The sequence below is a fragment of the Chiloscyllium plagiosum genome, unplaced genomic scaffold, assembly GCF_037043375.1.
Source record: "Chiloscyllium plagiosum isolate Xiang-an unplaced genomic scaffold, Cpla_swu_hap1 HiC_scaffold_19, whole genome shotgun sequence".
Classification (NCBI taxonomy): domain Eukaryota; kingdom Metazoa; phylum Chordata; class Chondrichthyes; order Orectolobiformes; family Hemiscylliidae; genus Chiloscyllium; species Chiloscyllium plagiosum.
Window position 1 is genome coordinate 65,616,401 of NW_028270157.1, and position 24,508 is coordinate 65,640,908.

The 24,508-nt window shown below is 46.3% G+C and overlaps 1 protein-coding gene across 2 annotated transcripts in view; it reads left to right on the forward strand.

The window, feature by feature from the left end:
• LOC122559487 (E3 ubiquitin-protein ligase TRIM33-like) overlaps window positions 1–24,508 on the forward strand; it is a 110,957-nt gene that overhangs the window by 74,394 nt on the left and 12,055 nt on the right. The window contains exons 5-15 of one of the 2 annotated variants that reach the window (XM_043708986.2): window positions 279–395; window positions 2,148–2,262; window positions 4,037–4,183; window positions 4,607–4,724; window positions 7,161–7,444; window positions 8,339–8,497; window positions 10,449–10,631; window positions 12,881–13,016; window positions 14,077–14,149; window positions 14,297–14,468; window positions 21,374–21,711. In XM_043708986.2, the coding sequence (XP_043564921.2) occupies window positions 279–395; window positions 2,148–2,262; window positions 4,037–4,183; window positions 4,607–4,724; window positions 7,161–7,444; window positions 8,339–8,497; window positions 10,449–10,631; window positions 12,881–13,016; window positions 14,077–14,149; window positions 14,297–14,468; window positions 21,374–21,711 (1,842 nt within the window). The remainder of the gene's footprint in view (window positions 1–278; window positions 396–2,147; window positions 2,263–4,036; window positions 4,184–4,606; window positions 4,725–7,160; window positions 7,445–8,338; window positions 8,498–10,448; window positions 10,632–12,880; window positions 13,017–14,076; window positions 14,150–14,296; window positions 14,469–21,373; window positions 21,712–24,508) is intronic. The other variant, XM_043708989.2, reaches the window with a different exon arrangement.

Genomic DNA, 24,508 nt, shown 5'->3' on the forward strand with positions numbered 1-24,508 from the left:
GAGCTACTCCAACACAAACGATGGCCTTTCAGCGTGTCGTGGGTCTGTACTTGCTTTCTGATTGAGAAATTCATCTGGTGCCACTTCCCCACTACTTTCCTGTAACCCTGAATGTTCTTCCTTTGCAGCAAATGTTCCAATTCCTACTTGAAGCCCTCACTGTTCTATATAATGATTTCTGTACAATCTGTTGGAACTGAGTACTGACTGTTGGTGTTAGTCAGCATGTCCGGTATAGCTTCCGTCCAAGTTTTGAATTTCCTTTTTTGTGTTTCCAGATACCAGTTTCTAGAAGAGGCCTTTAAGAATCAGAAAGTCATCATTGATACGCTGACTGCCAAACTTCAGGAGAAACGAAACTACATTCAGTATGCAGCTACTCAGATCCAGAACAGGTAACCCTCACTCCTCAAGGCTTCCCAGCTCGCACCTCACTCCAAGGGTCTCTTCTCCATCTGGCTGTTCATCTGCTCAAGGGGGCAATATGTTGGAATGTGGGGCATTCGGGCTGAGGTATAATGATGACACAATGGTAACATCGGTGGACTAGAATTCGAGAGGGGACCAGGCTAATGGTTTGGCAGAACTAGTTTGAATCCTAAATCAAAGCTGGGGGATATTGCATTCAGTTACTGAATATAATAAAATAACTGGAATATACAAAGCACACAGGGATGTGATTGTGACTATATTTTATATTATTGTAGAAACCCATTCTTTAGGGAAGGAAATCTGCTATTCTTACCCAGTCTGGTCTCCATGTGACTGTCGACCCTCAGCAAGGTGGCTACCTCTTAAGTGTTCTCTGAAATGGCCCAGTAAGCTACTTGAATCAAGGGCAATATGGGCGATAAATGCCAGCCTTTTCATTGAAAAGAATGATTAATAGCTGCTGTTCACTTTGTGTAGCTATTGGGAGATAGCGTTTGGAAGCGGGAGCATGTCAATTGTAGGACCTTTTTTTTTTTGTAAATATATTTATTTGCAAATTTTTTTTAACTTTACAAACATATAAAATTATTGTATTTTTCAATCAATAACAAATACCAGTATAATAAAAACAAAAAATAATACAAATTACAATACAACTACTGTCTACCAACTGCTAACCAACCCTAAAATACAAAACAAACCCTAACACTGTGCAAAGCAATACCAAAAAAAAAATTAAAAACCACAAAATACAGAACAGCTATACTCGGCGCAAAGCTCCCAAACAAAGGAACGGGAGCATTGTATATATGCCCGTATTAACTCAGGAGACTCCCTCCAGGGCTTGACAAATGTAACCAACCTGGTTAGACAAACGCCCTAGTTAAGACAACTGACAAATCTATATCCAAATAACTCGAGTAGGGCTGCCATGTCTTATACAAATGGTCTGTTGTGTAGTGCACCATGTTTGTAAAAACAAAAAGCCCAAGGGAATGTGCGCCATAATTAATTTCTGCCATCCCAGCAAGCCCGGCGGTTCTCAGACACCCAGTTCATCAGAATATTCTTCCGTGCACAGTATGCAAGAATATTAAATAGTTTCTTCCCATGCCTGTCTATAGATGGTAAGTTCAGTAGACCTAAGAGGAGAGATATCGAGTCTACTTTGACTTCAGTCCTCAATACCCTCCCTATCTCTCCCGCCACAGCGCTCCAATAAACACGGAGCCTGTGGCATGTCCAGAAGCAATGGGTAAGAGAACCTGCACTTATTTTACATTTGGGGCACACTGAAGATGCCCCTTTTTTAAACTTCGCCAGACGGTCTGGTGCCAGATGAGCCCTGTGCAGAACTTTTAATTGCGTAGCGCATATCCCATTACAGATTTGAGATCTTTCACGTATTCTCCCATATGTTCTCCCATGTCTCAGAGATCTCCACTCCTAGCTCTTGCTCCCAGACCTCAGATAACTGGTCAATATCCTGACAGACCAGGACCCTTGTTTTACTTTTTAACTCGTTAATAACCCTGTAAAACACCTTGGGATGTTTTCACTACATTAAACGGGGCAGGTAAAGGCAAACATTTGTATAGATCTAGCCCCTCTCTCCCTCATCATAAATACAAGGGTAGTTAAATAACTACTTTTCATTTCAGGCATAACATACTAAAAGTTAATAAAGCCCATTAATGTGCATTTTTGTGTTGCAGGATTAATGAAGTCAATGAAAATTGTAAGAAGGTCGAGCAAGACATAAAAGTGGCCGTTTTCACACTCATGATCGAGATCAACAAGAAAGGGAAAGCTTTGTTGCAGCAGCTGGAGGTATCCTGAATCTGTGTCCTCAGATCTCTCTACCCCTTCACTTTTGGCCTCTTGCACGTACTTACGTGTTTCTTTGGCCCAAACATCAGTCATTATTTCAATCATCTTGCCTTTAACCCCCAGAATTCCATCCCCAAACCTCAACCTCAAGGATTCATGATTGATAAGAGCCATAAATAAATTCCAGCATGGAAAGCAACCAATTAGGTTTTGGTGGATCGGGTTTCCCACCACCAAAATCACTGTGACTCTTTCTTGGCATTTTTATCCCCCTTTTGAGCTACTAACATCAGCAAATTAACTGTTGACAAACCAAGCCCGTTAAGTATCATGTAAACCATCAAAAATAATGGGGGGTGGGTGGGAGATAGGGAGGGAATGGGCTAAACTCAAAAGAATCAGCACCAGTTGATCAAACTCAGCCCTCATTTTAAGCCCACTTAATTTAACCCTTCATCCGTAGCCTCACAGGAGCAGATCCAGACTTGTTTTAAATAGATGGATGGTTTCCACCTCGGCATCAAACTGGGCAGCGAATTCCAGACCTTCCCTTTTTCCCTGGGTGGAAAAAACAAACCTTTCCTCGTGTCCCTCCTAATCCTTCAAACTCTGCCCCCGTTATTGAACCTGTCTGCTAAGGGAAAGTGGGTCTTCAATGTTAAGTCTATTCAGGCCCCCTGTTCTTTTGTGCACCTCAAGTTCCCATCTCCCGTGTTTTCAGAGAAAGAACACCAGTCTATCTAACCTTTCCTCCTGTATCTGTAATGTTTAAGCTCTAGTGACATTCTTGTGAATCTCCCTTTGTGCTTTCTCCAATGTGATCTTCCTGTAATGTGGTGTCCGGAGCTGTACACAATTCCAGCTGTGGCCTAACCATGTCTTGTATAACTCCAGCAATCCATCTCCTGTGTTTGCTACTTTGCCTAGAGAAGGGAATTGTTCCATATGTGCCGTTTGTACCTGTAGGTAGTTGTCTTGCACCTACAGGAACTTGAGCATTTACTCCAAGGTGTTGCACTTACTGTACCCCTCTCAACACCCTCCTTTTGTTTTTATTATTGTGTATTCCCTTGTTTTATTTGCCCACGCCCAAGGTCTAACTTCACACTACTCCCACATTGAATTCCATTTGCCATTTTTCTGTCCATTCAGTCAAGCCATTGATTATCTTCCTGCAAGTCAACAGCCAATCCACATTGCTAGAGTCTGTCTGACCAATTTTAGTGTGGTCTGCAAATTTGCCAGTCATGCCTCCCACATGACTTCCACTCTTGAGACCTGAGCATGCGATTTAGCTGGATGTTTCCCTAGTGGGAGTGCTGCTTTGTTGCAAGCCTTTGACAGAGGTTAAACTGGGGCTCCTCCATTCTCTTGGGTGGCTGGAAAAGAAACCCTTACACCCTCCTAAAAAAGGGCAGTGGAGTTTACCCTGGTCTCCTGGCCGATATTTATCTCTCTGCTAACATCTAGAACTGCATTTTGGGTTACTATTTCATTGCTGTGTTTCTGGGAGCTTGCTGTGCACACATGGACACTGGCCTGTCTGTACAATAGTTTAAAAAGTATGTGATCATTGGCAGAGTGTTTTGGAATGCCCTGTGGTTAGTCAAAACAACCATTTGAGTTGAAGCCAGAATGTTTAAGTTGAGTGGTCAGATATTGTCTCCATGCTAGCATTAAGAATCCCCTGCTTGGGGACATGCTGTGGTGAGTTCTGGTTAATGTGTCAATTTTTTTTTCTCCCTTTTTTGGGGTTTTTTTTTCCTATCTGCAGAGTGTAACCAAAGACCGTCAAGCGAAACTCCTCCAGCAGCAACTGGAGATCTCCGGGGTGTCCAAACAAGTGGAACATGTCATGAACTTTGCCAAGTGGGCTATCTCCAACAGGAGCAGCATCGCCCTGCTCTACAGTAAAAGGCTGGTAAGGTGATCAAAGTGTCTGAACGTTCAGCCTTGGGCCCCGGGATCTGACACCGCTCCTAGAGAAAGTTCCTGAGCAATGACTGGGGCTGCTGTGTGGGCTTGTTTCTTCTCCCTAGCTCACAGGTACCAAAGCCACGTGGAAGCTCTCGCAGGGATGCTGATCTGGTGGCTGGCATAGTGGTAATCTGACTGGGCACGTCATCCCAAGTTCCAGTTATGCTCTCCGATTCACTGCTGTTGGTGACCAACTGGGGTACACATGTCCCAGCTCTTGACTGGTCCCTCCCCTCTCCCGGAGTGTGGGAAAGGGAGAGAGGATGCGGTTTCGGATTGTACACGCGTGCATCTTCGACAAGGAGTTACACCCCTCTGCTTTGCGCTGGCCCACAGTGCTCAAACCTTGCCTCTCCTCCGATTGCAGATCACCTTTCAGCTGAGGTACATTCTCCGAGCCCGATGTGACGCGTCACCGGTGGCGACCAGCTCTGTTCGATTTCACTGCGACCCGACCTTCTGGGCCAAGAATGTCCTCAACTTGGGTATGAGAAGCGAGATGGAGGCAGCCCTCCTGCCAGACCCGGTTGAGCGAGGGAACTTCGTTTTCAGTGTCTTGCGAGTAAACTGTTTAAGTATTTAGTGGGAATTCTCAAACGCCCGTGTTGTGTGTTCTGAGCACTCATTCTCTGGAGCTTTAATCCAGCTCTCTGGAACGTGAGTGCAGTAACAATCTTCCTTTGCTTGACACCTCTTGTTTGTACGTTTCCCCCACCCCCAAAGGCACTGGCTCCATGGGGTGCAGTCTGCCAGTGTCTTCTGCTGCTACCTCTACTCCCCCTTTTGCCAACCTTTATGTTGGTCCAACTTGTCCACGCCGACCAGATATCCTAAATAAATCTAGTTCCATTTGTCAGCATTTGGCCCATATCTTATTCATAGACCCATCAGATGCCTTTTAAATGCTGTGATAGTATCCACCTCCACCACTTCCTCTGGCAGCTCATTCCATACACTCACTCATCACCCCCTGTGTGAAAAGGTTGCCCCTTAAGTCGCTTTTAAATCTTTCCCCCCCCTCACCTTCAACCCCCTAGTTTATAGAGGTTTATAAAATCCTGGGGGGCGGAGATGAGTTGCCTAGGGTAATTATTTCCCTAGGGTGGAGCAGTTGAAAACTAGAGAGTAAATATTTCAGGTGAGAGGAGAAAGATTTAAAAGGGAACCAAGTGGCAACTTTTTCACACACAGGGTAGTTTGTCTGTGAATGAACTACCAAAGGATGTGGTAGATGAGGTACAGTTACGATAGGTGCAGGAATAGGAATGGTTTAGAGGGATATGGGCCAAATGCAGGCAAGTGGGACTAGTTTAGCTTGGGAATCTTGGTTGGCACAGATGAGTTGGATCAAAGGGTCTGTTTCGGTGCTCTCTAACTCCAGAGGATGGTCATCCTGAGTGAGGGCTTCTCATCTCTCAACCTGCAGAACTTCAAAGCTGCAGCCTGCTGGCAGACATTCTTTGCTGAGTCAGTGTTAGCTCTTGTGCAAATTGTGTGGTGAGGTGTGGGTGTGTGTGTTCGGTGGGTGGGTGTGTCTGTGTTGGGTGTGTGCATGAGTGGCTAAGTTGTACATGCTATGTACTGCTTTCTGACCAGTGAGGGGAAGATTGGCTGATTTGTGAGTGCTACTTCAAGAAACCATAATTTAGCACCGAAGGTACACTGCAATATTAAAGTGCTATCTTTCTGAAAGAACTTTAAGCAGAGGCCCTCTTTGGTGTGTGCCATAAACTCTGTGGCACTGAATGAAGAGGAGCTTATCCCCAGGTACTTGGTTAATGTTTAAACACAATACATTTGCTAGAATAATTAGAATGAAGGAATTTTTAGTTTGCGAGGTAAGGATATAATGGAGCAAGGGATGGATGAGGGGAGCTCAAAAGAATAAGAGTGAAGCTGACTCAGCAGAATGACCCACTCTTAGCTAATCTTTTGTAACATCACTACAGGAAAGTTAGCCAGTGATTTTACTGTTAGTGAGATGCTTCAGGATGGGAAGGGGGAAAGCGATGGCCTAGTGGTATTATTTAATTTGATTAGATTAGATTACTCAGTGTGGAGACAGGCCCTTCAGCCCAACCCAGACCCATTCCCTTACATTTACCCCTTCACCTAACACTATGGGCAATTTAGCAAGGCCAATTCACCTAACCTGCACATCTTTGGACTGTGGGAGGAAACCGGAGCACCCGGAGGAAACCCACGTAGACACTGGGAGAATGTGCAAACTCCACACAGACAGTCGCCTGAGGCAGGAAATGAACCCGGGTCTCTGGTGCTGTGAGGCAGCAGTGCTAACCACTGTGCCACCGTGTTGCTGGACTGTTAATCCAGAAACTCAGCTGGTGGCCCGGGTACCCAGGTTCGAATTCCACCACGTCAGAATTTGAATTCCATAAACAAAGTCTTTGAAAGATTCTAATGATGACCATGAATTCATTGTTGGTTGTCAGAAAAATACATTTGGTTCACTAATGTCTTTTAGGGAAGGAAACCTACCTGGTCTGACCTACATGTGACTCCAGGCACACAGCAAAGTGATTGACTCTTAACCATCCTCTGGGCAATTAGGGATGGGCAATAAATGCTGATATCCAGATCTGACAGGAGCTATATAAATGCAAATCATTTGTTTAATTCAAATTAAAGATGAGATCAGCCATGGTCTTACTGAATGGCAGAATAGGCTAATAAGGCTGAGTGGTCTAATTCTTGTTTTTTGTTTATAATTTAATTAGGTATTATTTTTATGCTTCCCTTTTTCTTTTCTGGCTTTAAAGTGGGGATAGCAAACTGCATTGTCGGTGTTTGTTGTTTTTATTCGTTTCACCCTTAAATAAAGAGGCGATGGAGGCAGTTGCGAGTGCTTTGATCTAAAGTAGAAGATTCATGTGTTTTCCTCCTCCCTTCGCTCCTGTCAGGTTCTTTGGTCTTGGACAAGAATCCGCCAGCCTCCAGTAGTGGCCCGAACGTGCCCACGGGGCTGAGTATGCAGTCCCAGGACAGTAACACAGCAAAGGTGCACGGCCAAATTAACCTGGCCCAGCTTCGCCTCCAGCATATGCAGCAGCAGGTCATGGCTCAGAGGATTCAGCAGCGGATGCACCAGATGAGGCCTATCCTGCCAGTCGCCCAGCAGCCTAGGCCTCCAGGCCCCCACTTAGGGCAGCAGCAGCAGCAGCCGCCTCTGTCTCCCAACAGCCAGGTGAGTGCTCGTCGTGAGGGGACTGGCTAAGTCACAAGGAGCTTACCTCCCAGCGTTGGCTTCAAAGGGCTTGGATCGTGTGACACCTGGTGTTCTTCCAGCCTGAATGACTGCCTGACTTTTATGGTCAGGATGTATGATCACCAGCCCGTTCTTGGCACTGTTTTACTGACTTGCCAGTGAGAGAGAACAGGTAACATCCGCACTTTGATGTTAGCGAGAAATTGTGCATAACAGAATTGAAACAGTACAGGTGGAGACCATTCAGCCCGCTGCACCTGCTCTGGCTCTTCAGATGAGAACCATTACCTGGTGCCAGTGTATTCACCTTGGTCTGGATTTGGTCAGTTGTTTGTTATGGGAAAGTTCCCAGGCTGCCAGGAATTGCTGCTATGAAAATATTTTAAAATTAGCCACAGTGTTCTTTGATTCCTTTCACAATACCTTTTTAGTGAGGAGGGAAGGACAGGAACAGTGTCTTGTATCCAGACATTTAAAAATCCAAGTTATCCAAAATGTTTTATATCCGTTTTAATTGTGTGAAATGACTTAGAGTAACCTAGATGGACAATTTGGGCTCTACCTTGGCACAGGATGACTCCTTGCGAGTTATTGGCTGCACCACTTTGTGCTCTGCTCTATCCCATAGTCCATGTGACCTTTGACCTGACTCAATACCTAAAGTCAGGCTTTTTGAGATACTGTACTTGTCACAGCTCAGAATTAACAGAGCGCTTTAAATGTGATGAGAATGACACCTTTTCATGAAACGGGGTTTTGTCTGCCTGGGTTCCGGTTTTGAGTGCGGATGTTTGGAAGCAGTCGGGAACGTACTTTTCCTGGCAGGAGGGTTATTGCCAAAGCTCACCTCATTTTATGCTCCTGTCTGCTCAGTCCCTGCAGCCGCCTCGCCTGATCAGCCTCCAGAGCCTGCAGAGGAGCAACACCAACGTGCCCCCTCCCCCGGCCCAGCAGATGCGCATGCCTCCCAACACCGTCAGGATGACGGGGCCCCAGCAACACATCGCTGCTACCAGCCCGCTAATGAGACAGGTAGGACAGGTCAGCCAGAGGAAGACCCGAAGGAGCCATGAGGTTACAATGACCGAGTGCTGTCTGTATTAAATTCTTGTACACCATGTTCCACATTTGGCTGGATAGCTGGGAGTGTAGTTAAATAATGAGTCATGATCTCCTAGTTTTTTTTTTTTGCTTGATTCGAATTATTATTGTCACATGTCCTTCAGGGAAGGAAACTGCCATCCTTACCTGGTCTGGCCTACATGTGACTGCAAACCCACAACAAAGTGGTTGATTCTTAACTGCTCTCCGGGCAATCAGGGATGGAAAATACATGCTGGCCTAGCCAGCGACGCCTTCATCCTGTTAAAGCATAAAGTAAAAAAACGTACCTAGGAAAAACGAAAAGTTCTGTTTTGCGTGCAGGCAGATCATACCATACAAAGTGCATTAGGATAATAGAACTGAAAAGAGCCGAACTACTGGAAGATACGTAAGAAAAAGAACTGCTGTAGGGAGCTCGCAACGAGTCACCATGCTTTGGCGCCATCTTGGTAAGCTGGGGGAGCAGACTCAATGGGCTGAATAGCTTACCCCTGCTCCTATCACTAATGGTCTTAGTGAAACCTGACACAACTTCCAAATGTCTGCCATTTATATTAATATCTGCTGTGCCCTGGTCTCCATTTCAGTCTGGTTACACTCTCTCTACTTTTTATCTGAAAAGTGCTACATAAATGTAAGTTGGCTGTTGTTTTGGAAAGTTGGGTCGAATGGTTTGGAACTAGATTACTGTGGATTGCTTCTGATATCGAATTGCATTGGGAAACCCCACCTGTTTTCTGTAACCTGCAAAGCAAGCTGAAGGAATGGGAGGCCTAACCCTAATTTACATGGTCATATAGGCTAAAATGCTGTGTGGGAATGAAGTTTCAATAAAAGTGGCAGAGCTGGTGGAAATCTGGTGAAGGGATATTGTGAAACAGAATGACGAGCCGTAAGAAGGGATAAAACACCCTTCTAATCACCTGTTTTCAAAGCAGCTACTTATTCTGACACAAGGCAACATAAAAGGTACTTCCATAACGTCACCATGCAGTGGTTCTTGCTAAAGTCACCATATCAGTTCAGCCTTCCCTGATCTGACGGGCAGTTTATGACTTATTTGAGTTTAGCATTGTTCGAAAACCCAGCTTTTACCAAGACTTCATAAACATCGTGCTTCATTTTAAATGTTCGCATTGTTTCGAGTGCTCCGGTCCGCCTTGTCTCTTGAATTCATCCAGGAGGATTTAACTACAGGAAGCTGTGTGTGGGTGTGTGTCTGGCCAACCAAGCAAGGGAACTGTAGTCCTCTTCAGCAAGAGCATATTCAGGGATATGGACCACTGGCAATTAACATCGGAGATAGACTGAGTGATTTGGAGCAGAGAGAATTCCATTGCTTAAAAGGGGGATTTCACCTTGTGAAATGAATTCTTTTTACTTAATTCCAACCTTCCTGTTAACAGAAGAGAATTTGCATTGACGTGAATACATGTCTGAAAATTCTTCTCAACATGTTGAATTATTTTGGATGTGCAAACGTTAAGCAGACCAGTGCAGCAGCCATTTTCTGCCACTTGTAGTTCCACAAATGTGATGGACGGGTCATGGTTGATGTGTTGGATGAGAGGAATATTGGTCAGGGGAGTTCCTGGCCTAGCTATACTGGATTGTTATTGTACCCCCCCCCCTCACTTCGATAGGACCAGTAGATAGCGCTATAGTGTGAAGGATGGCACATCTGCCAATGCAGCACACCCTCAGCACTTCACCGCAGTGTCTCGAGGTTGCGAGTTTGAGGCACGACCCAGAGGGAGAGTGCTGCACACGGAGCACAACTGAGAACGGTCACTGTGAATGAGTAACATTTGAGGCCGTCGTTGTATGTTTTACTGTTTGCATTTTCTGCCTTTCCTCCCCCCCCCACTGTCTTTCTCAGCACTACAATCCTGGAAACGTGAGGCCCTTCCTAGTAGCCAGCTCGACAGCCCCCTCTTACCCTTCAATGCTCTTTGTGACTGCAAGTGAGGCTTCCAAACACCTGATTCCAATGACTGAGCTGCTCCCAGCTGTTACCAACCCTGAGCATCTCTCCTGCCTTCCCGATATACCTCAGATTCAGGTAAAAGCGACCACACCACGCGCCGGGCCCTTCGCCAAGGTGTGACTCGGAGGATGAGAGAGCTTAGGGGTGGGTGTCGAATAAGCCTAAAGGGAAACTTTAATGGTTGGTACAGTGTTGGCGCTGAAGGGGTATCCCAAACTAAGTCTATCAGGTTGAATCCATTACTGATATACCAGCTCTGCATGTGCACTATATTGATATCAGGCTATCACTTGCTAATGTTGACAGCATTTCGTTGAGCCATGGAGAGGTGAGATGTTAAACTCTGTCTGGTGGCTCTCTTGGTTCAGATAGATGTCAAAGATGGCACCAAGGAAAGTAGGGTGTTCAAATGGTCTCCCAGACAACATTCCTTTCCTCACAGTTACCAGTGACCCCTGCAATCCCCAGTGGCTGCTCTTTTAGTCTGTACATAGAATATTACAGCGCAGTGCAGGCTCTTCGGCTCTCGATGTTGCGCTGACCTGTGAAATCAATCTGAAGCCCATCTAGCCTACACTATTTCATTCTTGTCCATATGTCTATTCAATGACCATTTAAATGCCCTTAAGGTTGGCGAGTCTACTACTGTTGTACGAGATGAGTTATTTTGAGTTACCTAAAGAAGGCTGTACAAGGTACAATGCCTGCCTTCCCTTTGGGATTCCTTGAGGTGTGCATTCTGAATGAAGAGGAATTAGCCACTCGAGGGATAATCCAGCCTCTACCGAACACTGTTCTAGTTGGAAGAACAGGATTGTTTGCAGGTGTGGAATGAGCTTGCTGTTTTGGGGGTTGTCCTTCCTTGGGTGTGTTTTTGATGCCTTGGAAACTTTAAAGTGCTTGAGGAGGAGCTGGTTGCATTTATTTAGCACCTCTGGGATGTTTCTCTGATTGCTTCACAGGGCAGTAAACCAACACAGTTTGGCACTGTGCCACACTGGGAGAGATTAAGACAAGTGCATAGAAGCTTTGTCGATGACGTAGAGTTTATGGAATGTCGGAATGGGGGGAGAGAGGGAGGAATTCAGTGATCTCATGACTTTTGAGTTTTTCCAATCCCTAAGCAGTTGGTGCTGGCTCTCCGTGGTAGTTTGGGTTCTCTCATTGGGCCCGAGGTGGGTGATTTACCGAGCCCAGTGATCCGGGCTGCTGAACGTAGATTGAAGGAAGAGTTGCTTTACAAATGATAGTGGCAGAAAAATATCTTTTTTTTTTCCCCCTCTCTCTCATTTTACCCTCTCTTTTCTTCCCCTCTTTTTTTTTCCCCTCCCTCTTTTTTTTTTCATCCCCCTGAACAAATGTTCCAATAGCAGAGCACTGTCCCTGCTGCTGAGTTGGAGAGATTTCTAATTCACAAAAGCCGTACTTTTTCTTTCCTTGAATCGTTCATTGTCATTTTGCACTTAGCAATGTAACCCATATTTTGCATGGACTTCAACCATTGAAAGTTCACTGTGGTTCACATTTTGAGTGCAGATCATTTGCTTCCCCTGTGAGCGATACCATTAGGAACTGCCTGTGGGTAAATTATTTTCAGGGATTCGCATTTGCACAGTCCTGTTCTGTCTCCGGCATGTAGGAGACGACTCCTGAAAGGCTGAATCACCACCACAAAACTGAAATAGGGAGAATGCCTTGCATTTATGTAGCACATTCCATAATCTCTGCTTTGAACATTTTACAGCCAATGGACCACTTTGGAAGTGGAGTCACTGTTGTAATATCAGAAATGTGGTAGCTAATCTGTACACAGCAAGGTCCTACTTAAGTGTTTGAGGTAGATGACAAGACAGTGTTAGTGTCGGAGGACACCAATTTAGTCTTGTCATAGATTAGATTAGATTCCCTATAGTGTGGAAACAGGCCCTTTGGCCCAACCAGCCCACACTGACCCTCCAAAGAGTAACCCACTCAGACCCATTTCCCTCTGACTATTGCACCTAACACTACGGGCAATTTAGCATGGCCAATTCACCTGACCTGCACAGCTTTAGACTGTGGGAGGAAACCAGAGCACCCGGAGGAAACCGACACAGACACGGGGAGAATGTGCAAACTCCACACAGTGACCTGAGGCTGGAATTGAACCTGGGACCCTGGTGCTGTAAGGCAGCAGTGCCGCCCTAGTCTCACTTGTCTGTTACCACTAGGTGTCCACTGCCTCAGTCATCAATCATTTAACTGTTGAGTAATCTAAGCGCTTGAAATACTTAAGAGCAGAATGTTTGAACAGTGCCCTTTTTTGTTTCTCATTGGAACTACAGCTGGATGATGCAGGGTCAGTGTTGCTGGAAAGCTTATTGACCAGAGAGCGGAACGGCAATAGTGTGGCAGCAAGACCTTCGGCGACCAGTACCAACCCTTCCCCTGGCCCTTCCATCCCTTCTCCTGGCCACTCAGGTAAATCAGTGCCGCTGTTATCCACAGGGTGGAGCTCAGTGTACATACATCGAAAGCACATGTTCAGTAGCAGTGGGTGTGACGGGAAGAATTTTCATACAGGTGGGACTGCTAGGCAAATTTGCAATGTCGCACATTGTAATTGTGTGCCTATAGTAATATTTCTGAATAAAATGGTAATTTTGTTTTTTCTTGAGGATTAAGGGGGAAAAGTCTCCGAAGGTCACTGATTTCAATAGTAAAGCTGCAGTCAGTTAGCCATCTTTGTCAGTCATGCCATCCTCCCTGTCACCCTTTTGTTGAACTTTGATTTTGGTGACGAGGGCATTGTGCTAAGGTCCTGCACAGAGCTCTGCACCAATGGCTGGTCTTCTGCCTTTGTCCAACACAGTGCTCCTGCTGTCTGAAACCATGCATTACAGGAGCCTTAAGTTGCATAGTGGTAATGTCACAGGACTAGGCATCCAGAAAACCAGGGCTAATGTTCTGGTGAAGTTTAAATTAAATATTGTTTAAAAAAATTCTGGAGTAAATAGCTAGCCTCATGTTGTTTGTTGTAAGAATCCAACTGGGTCACTAATGCCTTTTCTCGGGAGGGAAATCTGCCACCGTTACCTGGTCTGGTCTACATGTGACTCGAGGCCCAAGCAGTGTGGGTGACTCTAAAATACTCCTTACGCAATTTAGGGTGGGCAATAAATGTCCGCGTTCGCAGGAAGGACTTTTTTTAAAAAAAAAACCGTCTTGGTAGTGAGAGACACATACTTCCTGGAATCCGTTTCCTGAACGAGCTCAGACTTGGACTTGACTGTGACGGCTCCATATTGTCCAATGCCTTGGAGCATTCCATGCAATTGAATTGAAGCCTGGCTTTGTCTTGGTTCACACAGCACCATGTCGGATGTTGCAGGGAGGATATGATCAGATTGGATTTCGATGGCCTCACAGCCGTGAACTCTGATATCAGAGAGGCCACGTTTAATCAAGCATTGATGGGCGCAAGGGTTGGATTTGTGTTGGGTTCTTTGTCATTTAGACCCTGCTTTCTCTTGTGTCTTAGGGTCAGTGACCATCACCAATGTCCACATTCCAGGACGTACATCCAGCACCTCCAGCACTGGTAGCAGAGGCAGGTGAGTGTGAGCCTTTGGCCATCTGTATAAATGAACCCTGCCTTCTGAATAGACTCCCCGCCTTAATTTCCTTGGTGTGTCTCCCTATCACACTCTCAATCTCACACTCTCTCTATCTCTCTCTCTCTCTCTCTCTCCCTGTTTCAGTTGCACCTCATCGAGTAGGCTCTCGAGACCAGAGCCCCAGCAGATGACTCCAGTCGTTCGCTTGGAACCCATTAAAATCAAACAGGAGACCGTGACTGAGGATGACCTCTGTGATTTCCCCATCATTGTCGTGAAACAAGAGCCTGGGGAGGAAGATACTGACCATTGTGAGGTTAGTTTCAGCTCTTTTTTTTTAACCATGGAAAAATCCAGTCAGCACTATTTAAACCATTCTTTTGGTGAGTTTTCCAATAGCTTTTTAAAACGTTATTATATTATATAATATAATTTTATAACGGTCTGAAGTGGTTGTTGATTGTAAGATCGGGACCGTGGCTCAATGATTGCTTCCAAATGCTTTCCATTTCTTGTCATAATCACCCTGTTCTGATACTACAACATACTTCTGGAGCAGGTGGGACTTGAACTCAGGCCTTCGAGTTCCTTTGATCTCAAGTCTGATCTGTTGTACCAATCAAACTCCATCAATTAATTTACAATTAGTTGACAACTCCCATTTATTGTTTGTCAAGTAACTACCAGGATATGGAGAGGAAACATGCAGGGTCTTTGGATTGTTTTTGTTCTTCTCAATGTTTGGAATGCCTCTACCTAGAGGGCCAACTTTCCTCCTTGTGACTGACTTTGAGATTTGTCCTTAAACCTGAACCTGCCGCTTTCTACCACCTTGTTCCGCTCCACTCGCTTTTCATCTTCCAGTTTCTTAATCTCTCCTTTTCCTCCTGTTCTCGGGATGTTATTGTCTTCCACCTTTTAATTGCTCCCTTAGCTCAGTCCCACTTTTCACTACTTCACACTGAAGTTTCATCTGCTGCGCTATCCTCCTCCCTCTGCCTCCTGACCAAATGACTTCCCTCAGCTTCATGAATGTTGATATTACTCAAGAGGGCATGATTAATGGCCCTTTTCTCTTACTTTCTAAGCCATTGTGATAAACTGCATTGCAGAAGAGCTGTTCTCTGCATGACCTGTTAAACTGTGGCTCTGTCGACCCTCTGGTAAAAGATCCTGTGTTCCACGCTGAAGAAAAGGAGGCAAGTTTTCTGGAATGTTCTGGCCAATATTGAACCTTCCATTGGGCATCACTAAATCGACTGCTGTTTTCCCTACTTTACCACAGTGTCCTTCAAAATGCATTTCAAAAATCTACTTAATTCAGTGTAAAGTGCTGTGGGGCATCCTGACCGGTTCAGTGGTGCTGTATATGGTAAACGCAGTATACTAGTTAATTTGGCATGTAGGATGGTCCCATTTTCTGAGGTCCAGAAGAGAACCCTCTCCCTGCTCCCTCAGCACATTTGTCTGCTCAAAAAATGCTATGCGCATGTTTGGAATTAGCCTCAATTATCCACCTCTGATGTGTACGTTTTAATTACAACAGGATTAAGTTGGCAATGCAGCCTGTGATGCTAAAATGTGAGAGGGGGAGAGTGGTTTAACACACATCACAAAGACCAGTGATCAGAAATGAGTTCTCAGGCAAATGAGTGAAATATGAGGCTAGTTTCAAGCTCAAAGTCATAACATTTACAATCTTGTTAAATAACTCTGCTGTAAGGGAGTTTGTGGTTAGTGAAATACTGTTGTGAGAATGGAAGAAGTTGTTTCACCTTAAAGAGAGTACGATAATTTTCAGCAGAACAATTTTTAGCCTTTATACTTCAGCTGCTGAGATTACCAACATTCTCCATGCTTTACCCACATTGTCAATGTGGCCTGCCGGTCTCTCGGCCTGCCGGTCTCTCGGCCTGCCGGTCTCTCGGCCTGCCGGTCTCTCGCTCTCTCTCTCTCTCTGGGCCTCTCGGCCTGCCGGTCTCTCGCTCTCTCTCTCTCTCTCTGGGCCTCTCGGCCTGCCGGTCTCTCGCTCTCTCTCTCTCTCTGGGCCTCTCGGCCTGCCGGTCTCTCGCTCTCTCTCTCTCTCTCTCTGGGCCTCTCGGCCTGCCGGTCTCTCGCGCTCTCTCTCTCTCTCTCGGCCTGCCGCTCTCTCGGCCTGCCGCTCTCTCGGCCTGCCGGTCTCTCGCTCTCTCTCTCTCTCTGGGCCTCTCGGCCTGCCGGTCTCTCGCTCTCTCTCTCTCTGGGCCTCTCGGCCTGCCGGTCTCTCTCTCTCTCTGGGCCTCTCGGCCTGCCGGTCTCTCGCTCTCTCTCTCTCTCTCTCTGGGCCTCTCGGCCTGCCGGTCTCTCGCGCACTCGCTCTCTCTCTCTCTCTGGGCCTCTCGGCCTGCCGGTCTCTCGCTCTCTCTCTCTCTCTGGGCCTCTCGGCCTGCCGGTCTCTCGCTCTGTCCCTAACACTGGTCATTGTGACACTGTGAGGCCCTTTGATAGTCTGAGTGATCGTGGTTTTCTGCGACAACACTAGACATTGTCATTCATAAAGTAACTACGTTGACTTGCTACCACTCAGAAATCTTTCTTGTAATTGGGGTTTCATTTTTCCCAACACCAGTGGTTCACGTTTTATACTTGATTCATTTTTAGAAGATTTTATAAATTATATTTACAAATCTAGAGTTAAAAACAAGTTATTCCCTCCCTCCCTCCCCCTTCACAAGTGCTGCGCAATTTTGAGGCCTAGATTTGCTCTGAAAACGCACTTGTTTTTGTAATGTTTTCTGTCTCTCAATCTTCCCTTCCGATTATAACCTACTGGCTTCCAGGATGAATAGGGTTGGTCTCATGGTTTACTTCATCTCCTGTTCATTACTGCGTGGTGTGCTCACTGTGGAATCCTGGCTCTGTACCTGAGGTCCTTGGTTGAAAATCTAGATAGCTATCACCGGCTGGGATTTCCACCAGATTCGGCAGTTTTCTGGTTGGCACTCATAATAGCATGGGTTAGACACCCTACAGAGAGGGCAGTAGCAGAATTACCTTTTTTGTATTGGGGCAACCAAGTGGCAGTCTTACTCATGAGAAGTTGCAAAGTTAAGACTTGTACCATAATGTAGTGCTCATATACAGAATATGCGAGATGAAGGAAAATCTAATTTACTGAGAGAAATATTCCAAGAATTGACTATTAATTTTTAAAAATAATACACTTCCATTATATGGAGATGCCTGGCAAGCCCATGCTGGTTGCCCTTGTGAAAGCTCCCCACCTCCTCTTCCACTACATTGATGACTGCATTGGCACCACCTCGTGCTCCCGCGAGGAGGTTGAGCAGTTCATCAACTTCACCAACACATTCCACCCTGACCTTAAATTTACCTGGACCATCTCTGACACCTCCCTCCCCTTCCTGGACCTCTCCATCTCCATTAATGACAACCGACATGACACTGACCTTTTTTTACAAACCCTCAGACTCCCACAGCTACCTGGATTACATCTCTTCCCACCCTACCTCCTGCAAAAATGCAATCCCATATTCCTAATTCCTCCGTCTCTGCTCCCAAGAGGTCCAGTTCCACCACAGAACACACCAGATGGCCTCCTTCAGAGATCGCAATTTCCCTTCTCACGTGGTTGAAGATGCCGGCATCTCATCCACATCCTGCACCTCTGCCCTCAGACCCCACCCCTCCAAATGTAACAAGGACAGAACCCCCCCGCCCAGTCCTCACTTTCCACCCTACCAACCTCATAAACCACATCATCTGCCAACATTTCCGCCACCTCCAAACGGACCCCACCACCAGGGATATATTTCCCTCCCCACCCCTATATGCTTTCCGCAAAGACTGTTCCCTCAGTGACTACCTGGTCAGGTCCATGCCCCCCAACAACCCACCCCCCCATCCTGGCACTCTCCCCTGCCATTGCAGGAATTGCAAAACCTGCGCCCACACCACCTCCCTCTCCACCATCCAAGGCCCCAAAGGAGCCTTCCCCATCCATCAATGTTTCACCTGCACATCCTCCAATATCATTTATTGTATCCGTTGCTCCCGATGCGGTCTCCTCTACATTGGGGAGACTGGATGCCTCCAAGCAGAGCGCTTTAGGGAACATCTCCGGGACACCCGCACCAATCAACCACACCGCCCTGTGGCCCAACATTTCAACTCCCCCTCCCACTCTGCCGAGGACATGGAGGTCCTGGGCCGCCTCCACCACCGCTCCCTCACCACCGTACGCCTGGAGGAAGAACGCCTCATATTCCGCCTCGGAACACTTCAACCCCAAGGCATCAATGTGGACTTCAACAGTTTCCTCATTTCCCCTTCCCCCACCTCGCCTTAGTTCCAAACTTCCAGCTCAGCACCGTCCCCATGACCTGCCTATTTTCCTTCCCACTTATCTGCTCCACCCTCCTCTCTGACCTATCACCTCCATCCCTACCCCCATTCACCTATTTGCGACCTTCTCTCCAGCCAGCCCGACCCCACCCCCAATTTATCTCTCCACGCTTAAGGCTCCCTGCCTCTATTCCTGATGAAGGGCTTTTGCCTGAAACATCGATTTTCCTGCTCCTTGGATGCTGCCTGACCTGCTGTGCTTTTCCAGCACCACTCTGATCTAAACTCTGGTTTCCAGCATCTGCAGTCCTCACTTTTGCCCTGTGAAAATGGTGGTGAGCTGTTGCCTTGAACTGCTGCAGTCTGTGGTGGAAGGTGTAACCAATGCCTGTTAGTCAAAATCCTGTAACATCCTAGTTACTGAATATGGGAATTGTGCATATGTTTTGAGGGTTCAGTGTTTCTGCTTAGATGTCAACTCCTGCTTTACTTGGGCTGTATCTGGCGATGCAGCACGTTAAACACGCGGTGTTGTGCATTGTTGATGGACGTTGCCTGGCGACGTGGAGCTGTGCTCTAGTTAAGAGTAGAAAGGTTCCATTGCAAACTACATATCTCTATCAGGAAAGCTGATTTGTGAGGCAGACAAAGTATAAACAGGGGAGTCCTGAGTTCTGAAGGTGTTTCCAATTGCTCTTCAACCAATTAACCTCCTATGAAAAACGACTCTCGCTGTTTTTTTGCAGAAAGCTATAATCAGACAATGTCAGACATCTTGGATGATCCAAGGAACACTGTTCCTGAATGCAAATTTCCCAGTACTCACTAAACCAATTACCCTGTCTGCAATTAGCCAGCTTTTAAAAACTCCTTGAGATATCGGTGCTGCCGATTTTTATTGTCCACCACTAGATGTTTTTGGTGAGTCTTTTACGTGAAGCACTGTTCTGCAACAGAGGGCACTTGGAGGTAGAACATTTAGTGTTAGAGAGTGAGCGTTTTTAAAAATGTTTTTTTTCATTGGTCATCCCTGACATTTATTGCTTGAGTGCCTTGAGGCTGTTTCAGAGGGCAATTCACAGCCGATTGCAGTGGGTCTCACCAGATGAGAATGGCAGACTTCCTGGTTTACAGCAATCAGGAATTAGGTTTAAGGGGTTAAAAAAAAATGACTGCAGATGCTGGAAACCAGATTCTGGATTAGTGGTGCTGGAAGAGCACAGCAGTTCAGGCAGCATCCAAGGAGCAGTAAAATCGACGTTTCGGGCAAAAGCCCTTCATCAGGAATAAAGGCAGAGAGTAGGGTGGAGAGATAAGCCAGAGGAGGGTGGGGGTGGGGAGAAAGTAGCATAGAGTGCAATAGGTGAGTGGGGGAGGGGATGAAGATGATAGGTCAGGGAGGAAAGGGTGGAGTGGATAGGTGGAAAAGGAGATAGGCAGGTAGGAAAAGTCTGGACATGTCATGGGGACAGTGCTGAGCTGGAAGTTTGGAACTAGGGTGAGGTGGCGGAAGGGGAAATGAGGAAGCTGTTGAAGTCCACATTGATGCCCTGGGGTTGAAATGTTCCGAGGCGGAAGATGAGGCGTTCTTCCTCCAGGCATCTGGTGGTGAGGGAGCGGCGGTGAAGGAGGCCCAGGACCTCCATGTCCTCGGCAGAGTGGGAGGGGGAGTTGAAATGTTGGGCCACAGGGCGGTGTGGTTGATTGGTGCGGGTGTCCCGGAGATGTTCCCTAAAGCGCTCTGCTAGGAGGAGCCCAGTCTCCCCAATGTAGAGGAGACCGCATTGGGAGCAACGGATACAATAAATGATATTGGTGGATGTGCAGGTAAAACTTTGGATGTGGAAGGCTCCTTTGGGGCCTCGGATGGAGGTGAGGGAGGAGGTGTGGGCGCAGGTTTTGCAATTCCTGCGGTTGCAGGGGAAGGTGCCAGGGCGGGAGGGTGGGTTGTTGGGGGGCGTGGACCTGACCAGGTAGTCACGGAGGGAACGGTCTTCGCGGAAGGCGTAAAGGGGTGGGGAGGGAAATATATCCCTGGTGGTGGGGTCCGTTTGGAGGTGGCGGAAATGTTGGCGGATGATTGGGTTTATGCGAAGGTTGGTAGGGTGGAAGGTGAGCATCAGGGGTGTTCTGTCCTTGTTATGGTTGGAGGGGTGGGGTCTGAGGGCAGAGGTGCGGGATGTGGACGAGATGCGTTGGAGGGTATGTGCTCTTCCAGCACCACTAATCCAGGAATTAGGTTTAAGGTCACCGATACAGAGACGAGGTTTCAGCTCCAGACTTTATTAATGGAACTTCAATGCCAGCAGCTGCTGTGATGGGAACTGCTCCCTTGTCCACAGTGCTTCAGCCTGATCTCTGAATGACTACACCAGCGACATTTATCACCTCCACGGCCATGATTCTTATTTAAATGGGACCCATTTTAGGGAAGAAGGGAGTGGCATTCGGTGGAAAGCAATCTGTTAATGGGATATTGAATTAGGACCACCACCAATCAGATTTTATCATAAGTTGGAAAAATGATAGGTTCTAATTTATTTCAACTTTGTGAGGTTTCTTCACCAACTTGTTTGTGCATGTTATTGACTAAAACTGTAGACATTGCCTTGCTCTTTCTAAAACCACTGCTATAGAAGATCTGTGTCTTAATACTGTCATTGATATTCGGAGGGTGGGCAGCCTTACCGGGGATCATCCAGAGCAGATTTGTCCTTAACTATTCTGCCCGCTCGGTGATCAGGATCGTGCTGTGACCCAGGCAGATGGACCCCTTTAGTCTATGGTTGTGAAACATCACGTTGACTTCTGATTGCTATCATTTTATCTATTTACTTATTTTATGTGGTGACCCCTCTTATTCTTGCTGTCATGTAGCTGACCAATCTGCAGAACAGCAGCACCTCTCTCCTGCCCGGCAAGTTGGTGTCAGACGGGCAGACAGTTGGCCACCGCGATAGACTGGCTAAAGTGGACCCTCCAGATAGCACGGCATCCCCCTCATCCAATCCTGGGGACTCCCAGGATCGGGGGACCCAGCCCCCTGGTACATCTCACAAGCCTGCACGGGTCGGGGGAGACCATGGGAAAGAGGATGATCCCAACGAGGACTGGTGTGCGGTCTGTCAGAACGGGGGTGACCTGCTGTGCTGTGAGAAGTGCCCCAAAGTGTTTCATCTCGTCTGCCATGTGCCAGCTCTCCTCAGCTTTCCAAGGTAATGACATCCTCATCCTCATCCTCATCCTCATCCTCATCCTCGCCTGTCAGGCAATTGGGGAGTATACCCTCACACTCCTGACTTGGACCTTGTAGATGGTGGACAGGCTTTGGGGAGTCAGGAGGTGAGTTACTCGCTGCAGTATTTCTAACTTCTGACCTGTAATTATGTGGCAAGTCTGATTGTGTACTTTTTTCGCTGAACAATTGAAGAATTGACTCTGTCAGCTTAGGTCAAGGTCTTCTTTTGAGTATCTGGAACACTGCATGTAGTTTGTTTTCAGAAGGACATACAGTAAAACCTCCGTATCCGCGGAATCGGTTTCCATGGTTTCAGTTATCCATGGTGTACTGTGGCCCGAAGATATTACATCATTCCAGAAATAATTCCAGGCAGCTGCTGGGGAGATAAATTTCCCACTTAAATGATGGGGTTCGCTGCTGTCTGTGGTTTTGAGTATCCGCGGTAGGTCTTGCAACATATTACCCGTGGATACGGAGGGACACCCCTCATTACATTTGGAGAAGTTCACAGAAAGGTCACTCGCTGACTTCTGTGATAAATGAGTTATCTTGTGAGGAAAGGTCCTTTACTCAAATGAACTAAGAGGGAAATGTAATCGTACTGAGACATGTATATTTTCTATACGGGAAAGATTTAGTACTAGTTTTTAAACACTGCTTACATATAAGGGGCTTCCCTGAAATGATTTTTCTTTCCACCTTCTGAAGATGGTTAATGCTTGGAATTTTCTCCCCCAGAGAGCAGTGGAAGGTGGTTCATTAAATATATTCCAACTGCGTTAGACAGAATCAGGATCAACATGGAGCGAGGAAATGGGAGGCAGGCAGAAAAGTGAAGTTTAGGTTGCAGTCAGGTCAGCCGCCATGTTACTGAATGGAAGAACAAGCCTCTGGCCTACCCCAGTTCCTAATTGTGTGTCCTCATGCCAACTATGTCCTGATCTATCACTCTTCCAAAATACTGTCCAAAACACACTAAGAATACTGGACACACCCCTTATCTAAGGAAAGAAACATTGACATTGGAAATGGTTCAGAGAACATTTACTAGGCTGATCTGGAGGTACAGGACTGCCCAGGCATACCCAGTGTTTCAGCCTGCTCCTGCCCCACAGAACTCACCTCCTTCTACCTTGACGCCCCTGGTCCAGCCCCTGCCCATTTGCATCCGCAATTCCTCTGACGCTTTACGCCAGCTTTGGTATTTACAGTTTGCAGGCTCCAGCCGCCGCCACCTTACCAGTTCAAAGGAAGAGTCACTGGACTCGAAACGTTAATCCTGATTTCTCCTCACAGATGCTGCCTGCTCCTGCTGAGCTTTTTCAGCAACCTCCTGCTTTTGTTCCTGCTTTGGAGGGACTGTCTTATGAAGAGAGATTGGGCCTGTATTTGCTAAAATGGAGAAGAATGAATGGTGACCTTACTGAAACGTAGAAGATTCTCAGGGGGCTTGATGGTAGATGTAGAAAGATTGTTTCCTTCTGCGGGAGAGTCTAGGACCAGAGGATATCATCTCAGAATTAGGAGGAATTCTTCTGAGGGTATTGAATCTGTGAAAGTCTTCACTGCAAAGCACCATAGAGGCTGGGTCATCATTAAGTATATTCAAGACTGGGGATTGCCTGTTAATGTAGATTAAATAGAAAAATGGAACTGAGGATTATCAGATCAGCCGTGACCTCATTAAATAAATGACCACCTTCTACTCCCACACTTTATGGATTTATAGTTTGTTCACCAGAAGTGTGAAAACAGTCTGACTAGGAATACAGTGATAGCAACTAGAATCACTAATTCAAATGCAAATTTGATTTCTTCGAAAGAAAACTACAGTGAGAGTAATTTGGAACATAGTGGGTGTGACAGATTTGGGAGGAACTGTTCTGTAAGGCCTTCAGAATCCTGGAGCAACCTTACAATGGTGTCATGGAGCTGCACATCACTGAGCACAAATAGCACTGTGGGTGGAGTTAGAACACTAGATTATGAATGAACTCTTATGTGGACAAGAACACACAAAGATGGGTTAATCTGTCAAGTTAAATCAAAAACTTCTGTATGTCTTTTATTACCATGCATAGCAGTATTTGGTACAAAGGCATTAGTTGCCTCTAAGACTAAGCTGAATATAGCTCTTGATGTGTCCTTCTCTTCATCCAGTTTGACTTGAACGCAGATTTGTAGTCAAACCATATGACCTAACAGGCACAGTGACCTGAAATTTGCAAGGCTGTTCACTACTACATACTTCCTTGCCTTCTATCAGACTCTGTGGACTAATTAATGAAAGTTTTAATTTCATAATTTAACACCTATAGTTAACTTTGCAACATACAACTACCAAGATAATAGAAAGTAACATAGCTGGAGTTTGGACCTTTTCAATCATTTGGCAGTTCCTGCATTCTATCCTACAGGTTCCTCTCTCAATGAGATAGCTCAGTTAGGAATGGTTTTGTATGTCCAGCCCTCTGCGCCAGTCATTAGGTAGAGGAGGCTTGGTGATTTAAACCCAGGAAGCAGAGGTGTAAAACTGCTAACTCATTGTCACACATTAATGCTCAAATGGAAATTTTTAAGTCTATTTTTGGATTTCCTTTTGACATTTTCACTGTACAATTGACCAAATGCACACTGAATCAGTTACAATTGCAAGTTACCCTTTTGAAAACTGCTTCATAATGAGTAGATTATTCCTGACAAATAATGTAGCAGAGCGAATTGCAAGTTAATCTAAGACAAGTGAATGAGCGAGTCCTCCCCGGTGCCCT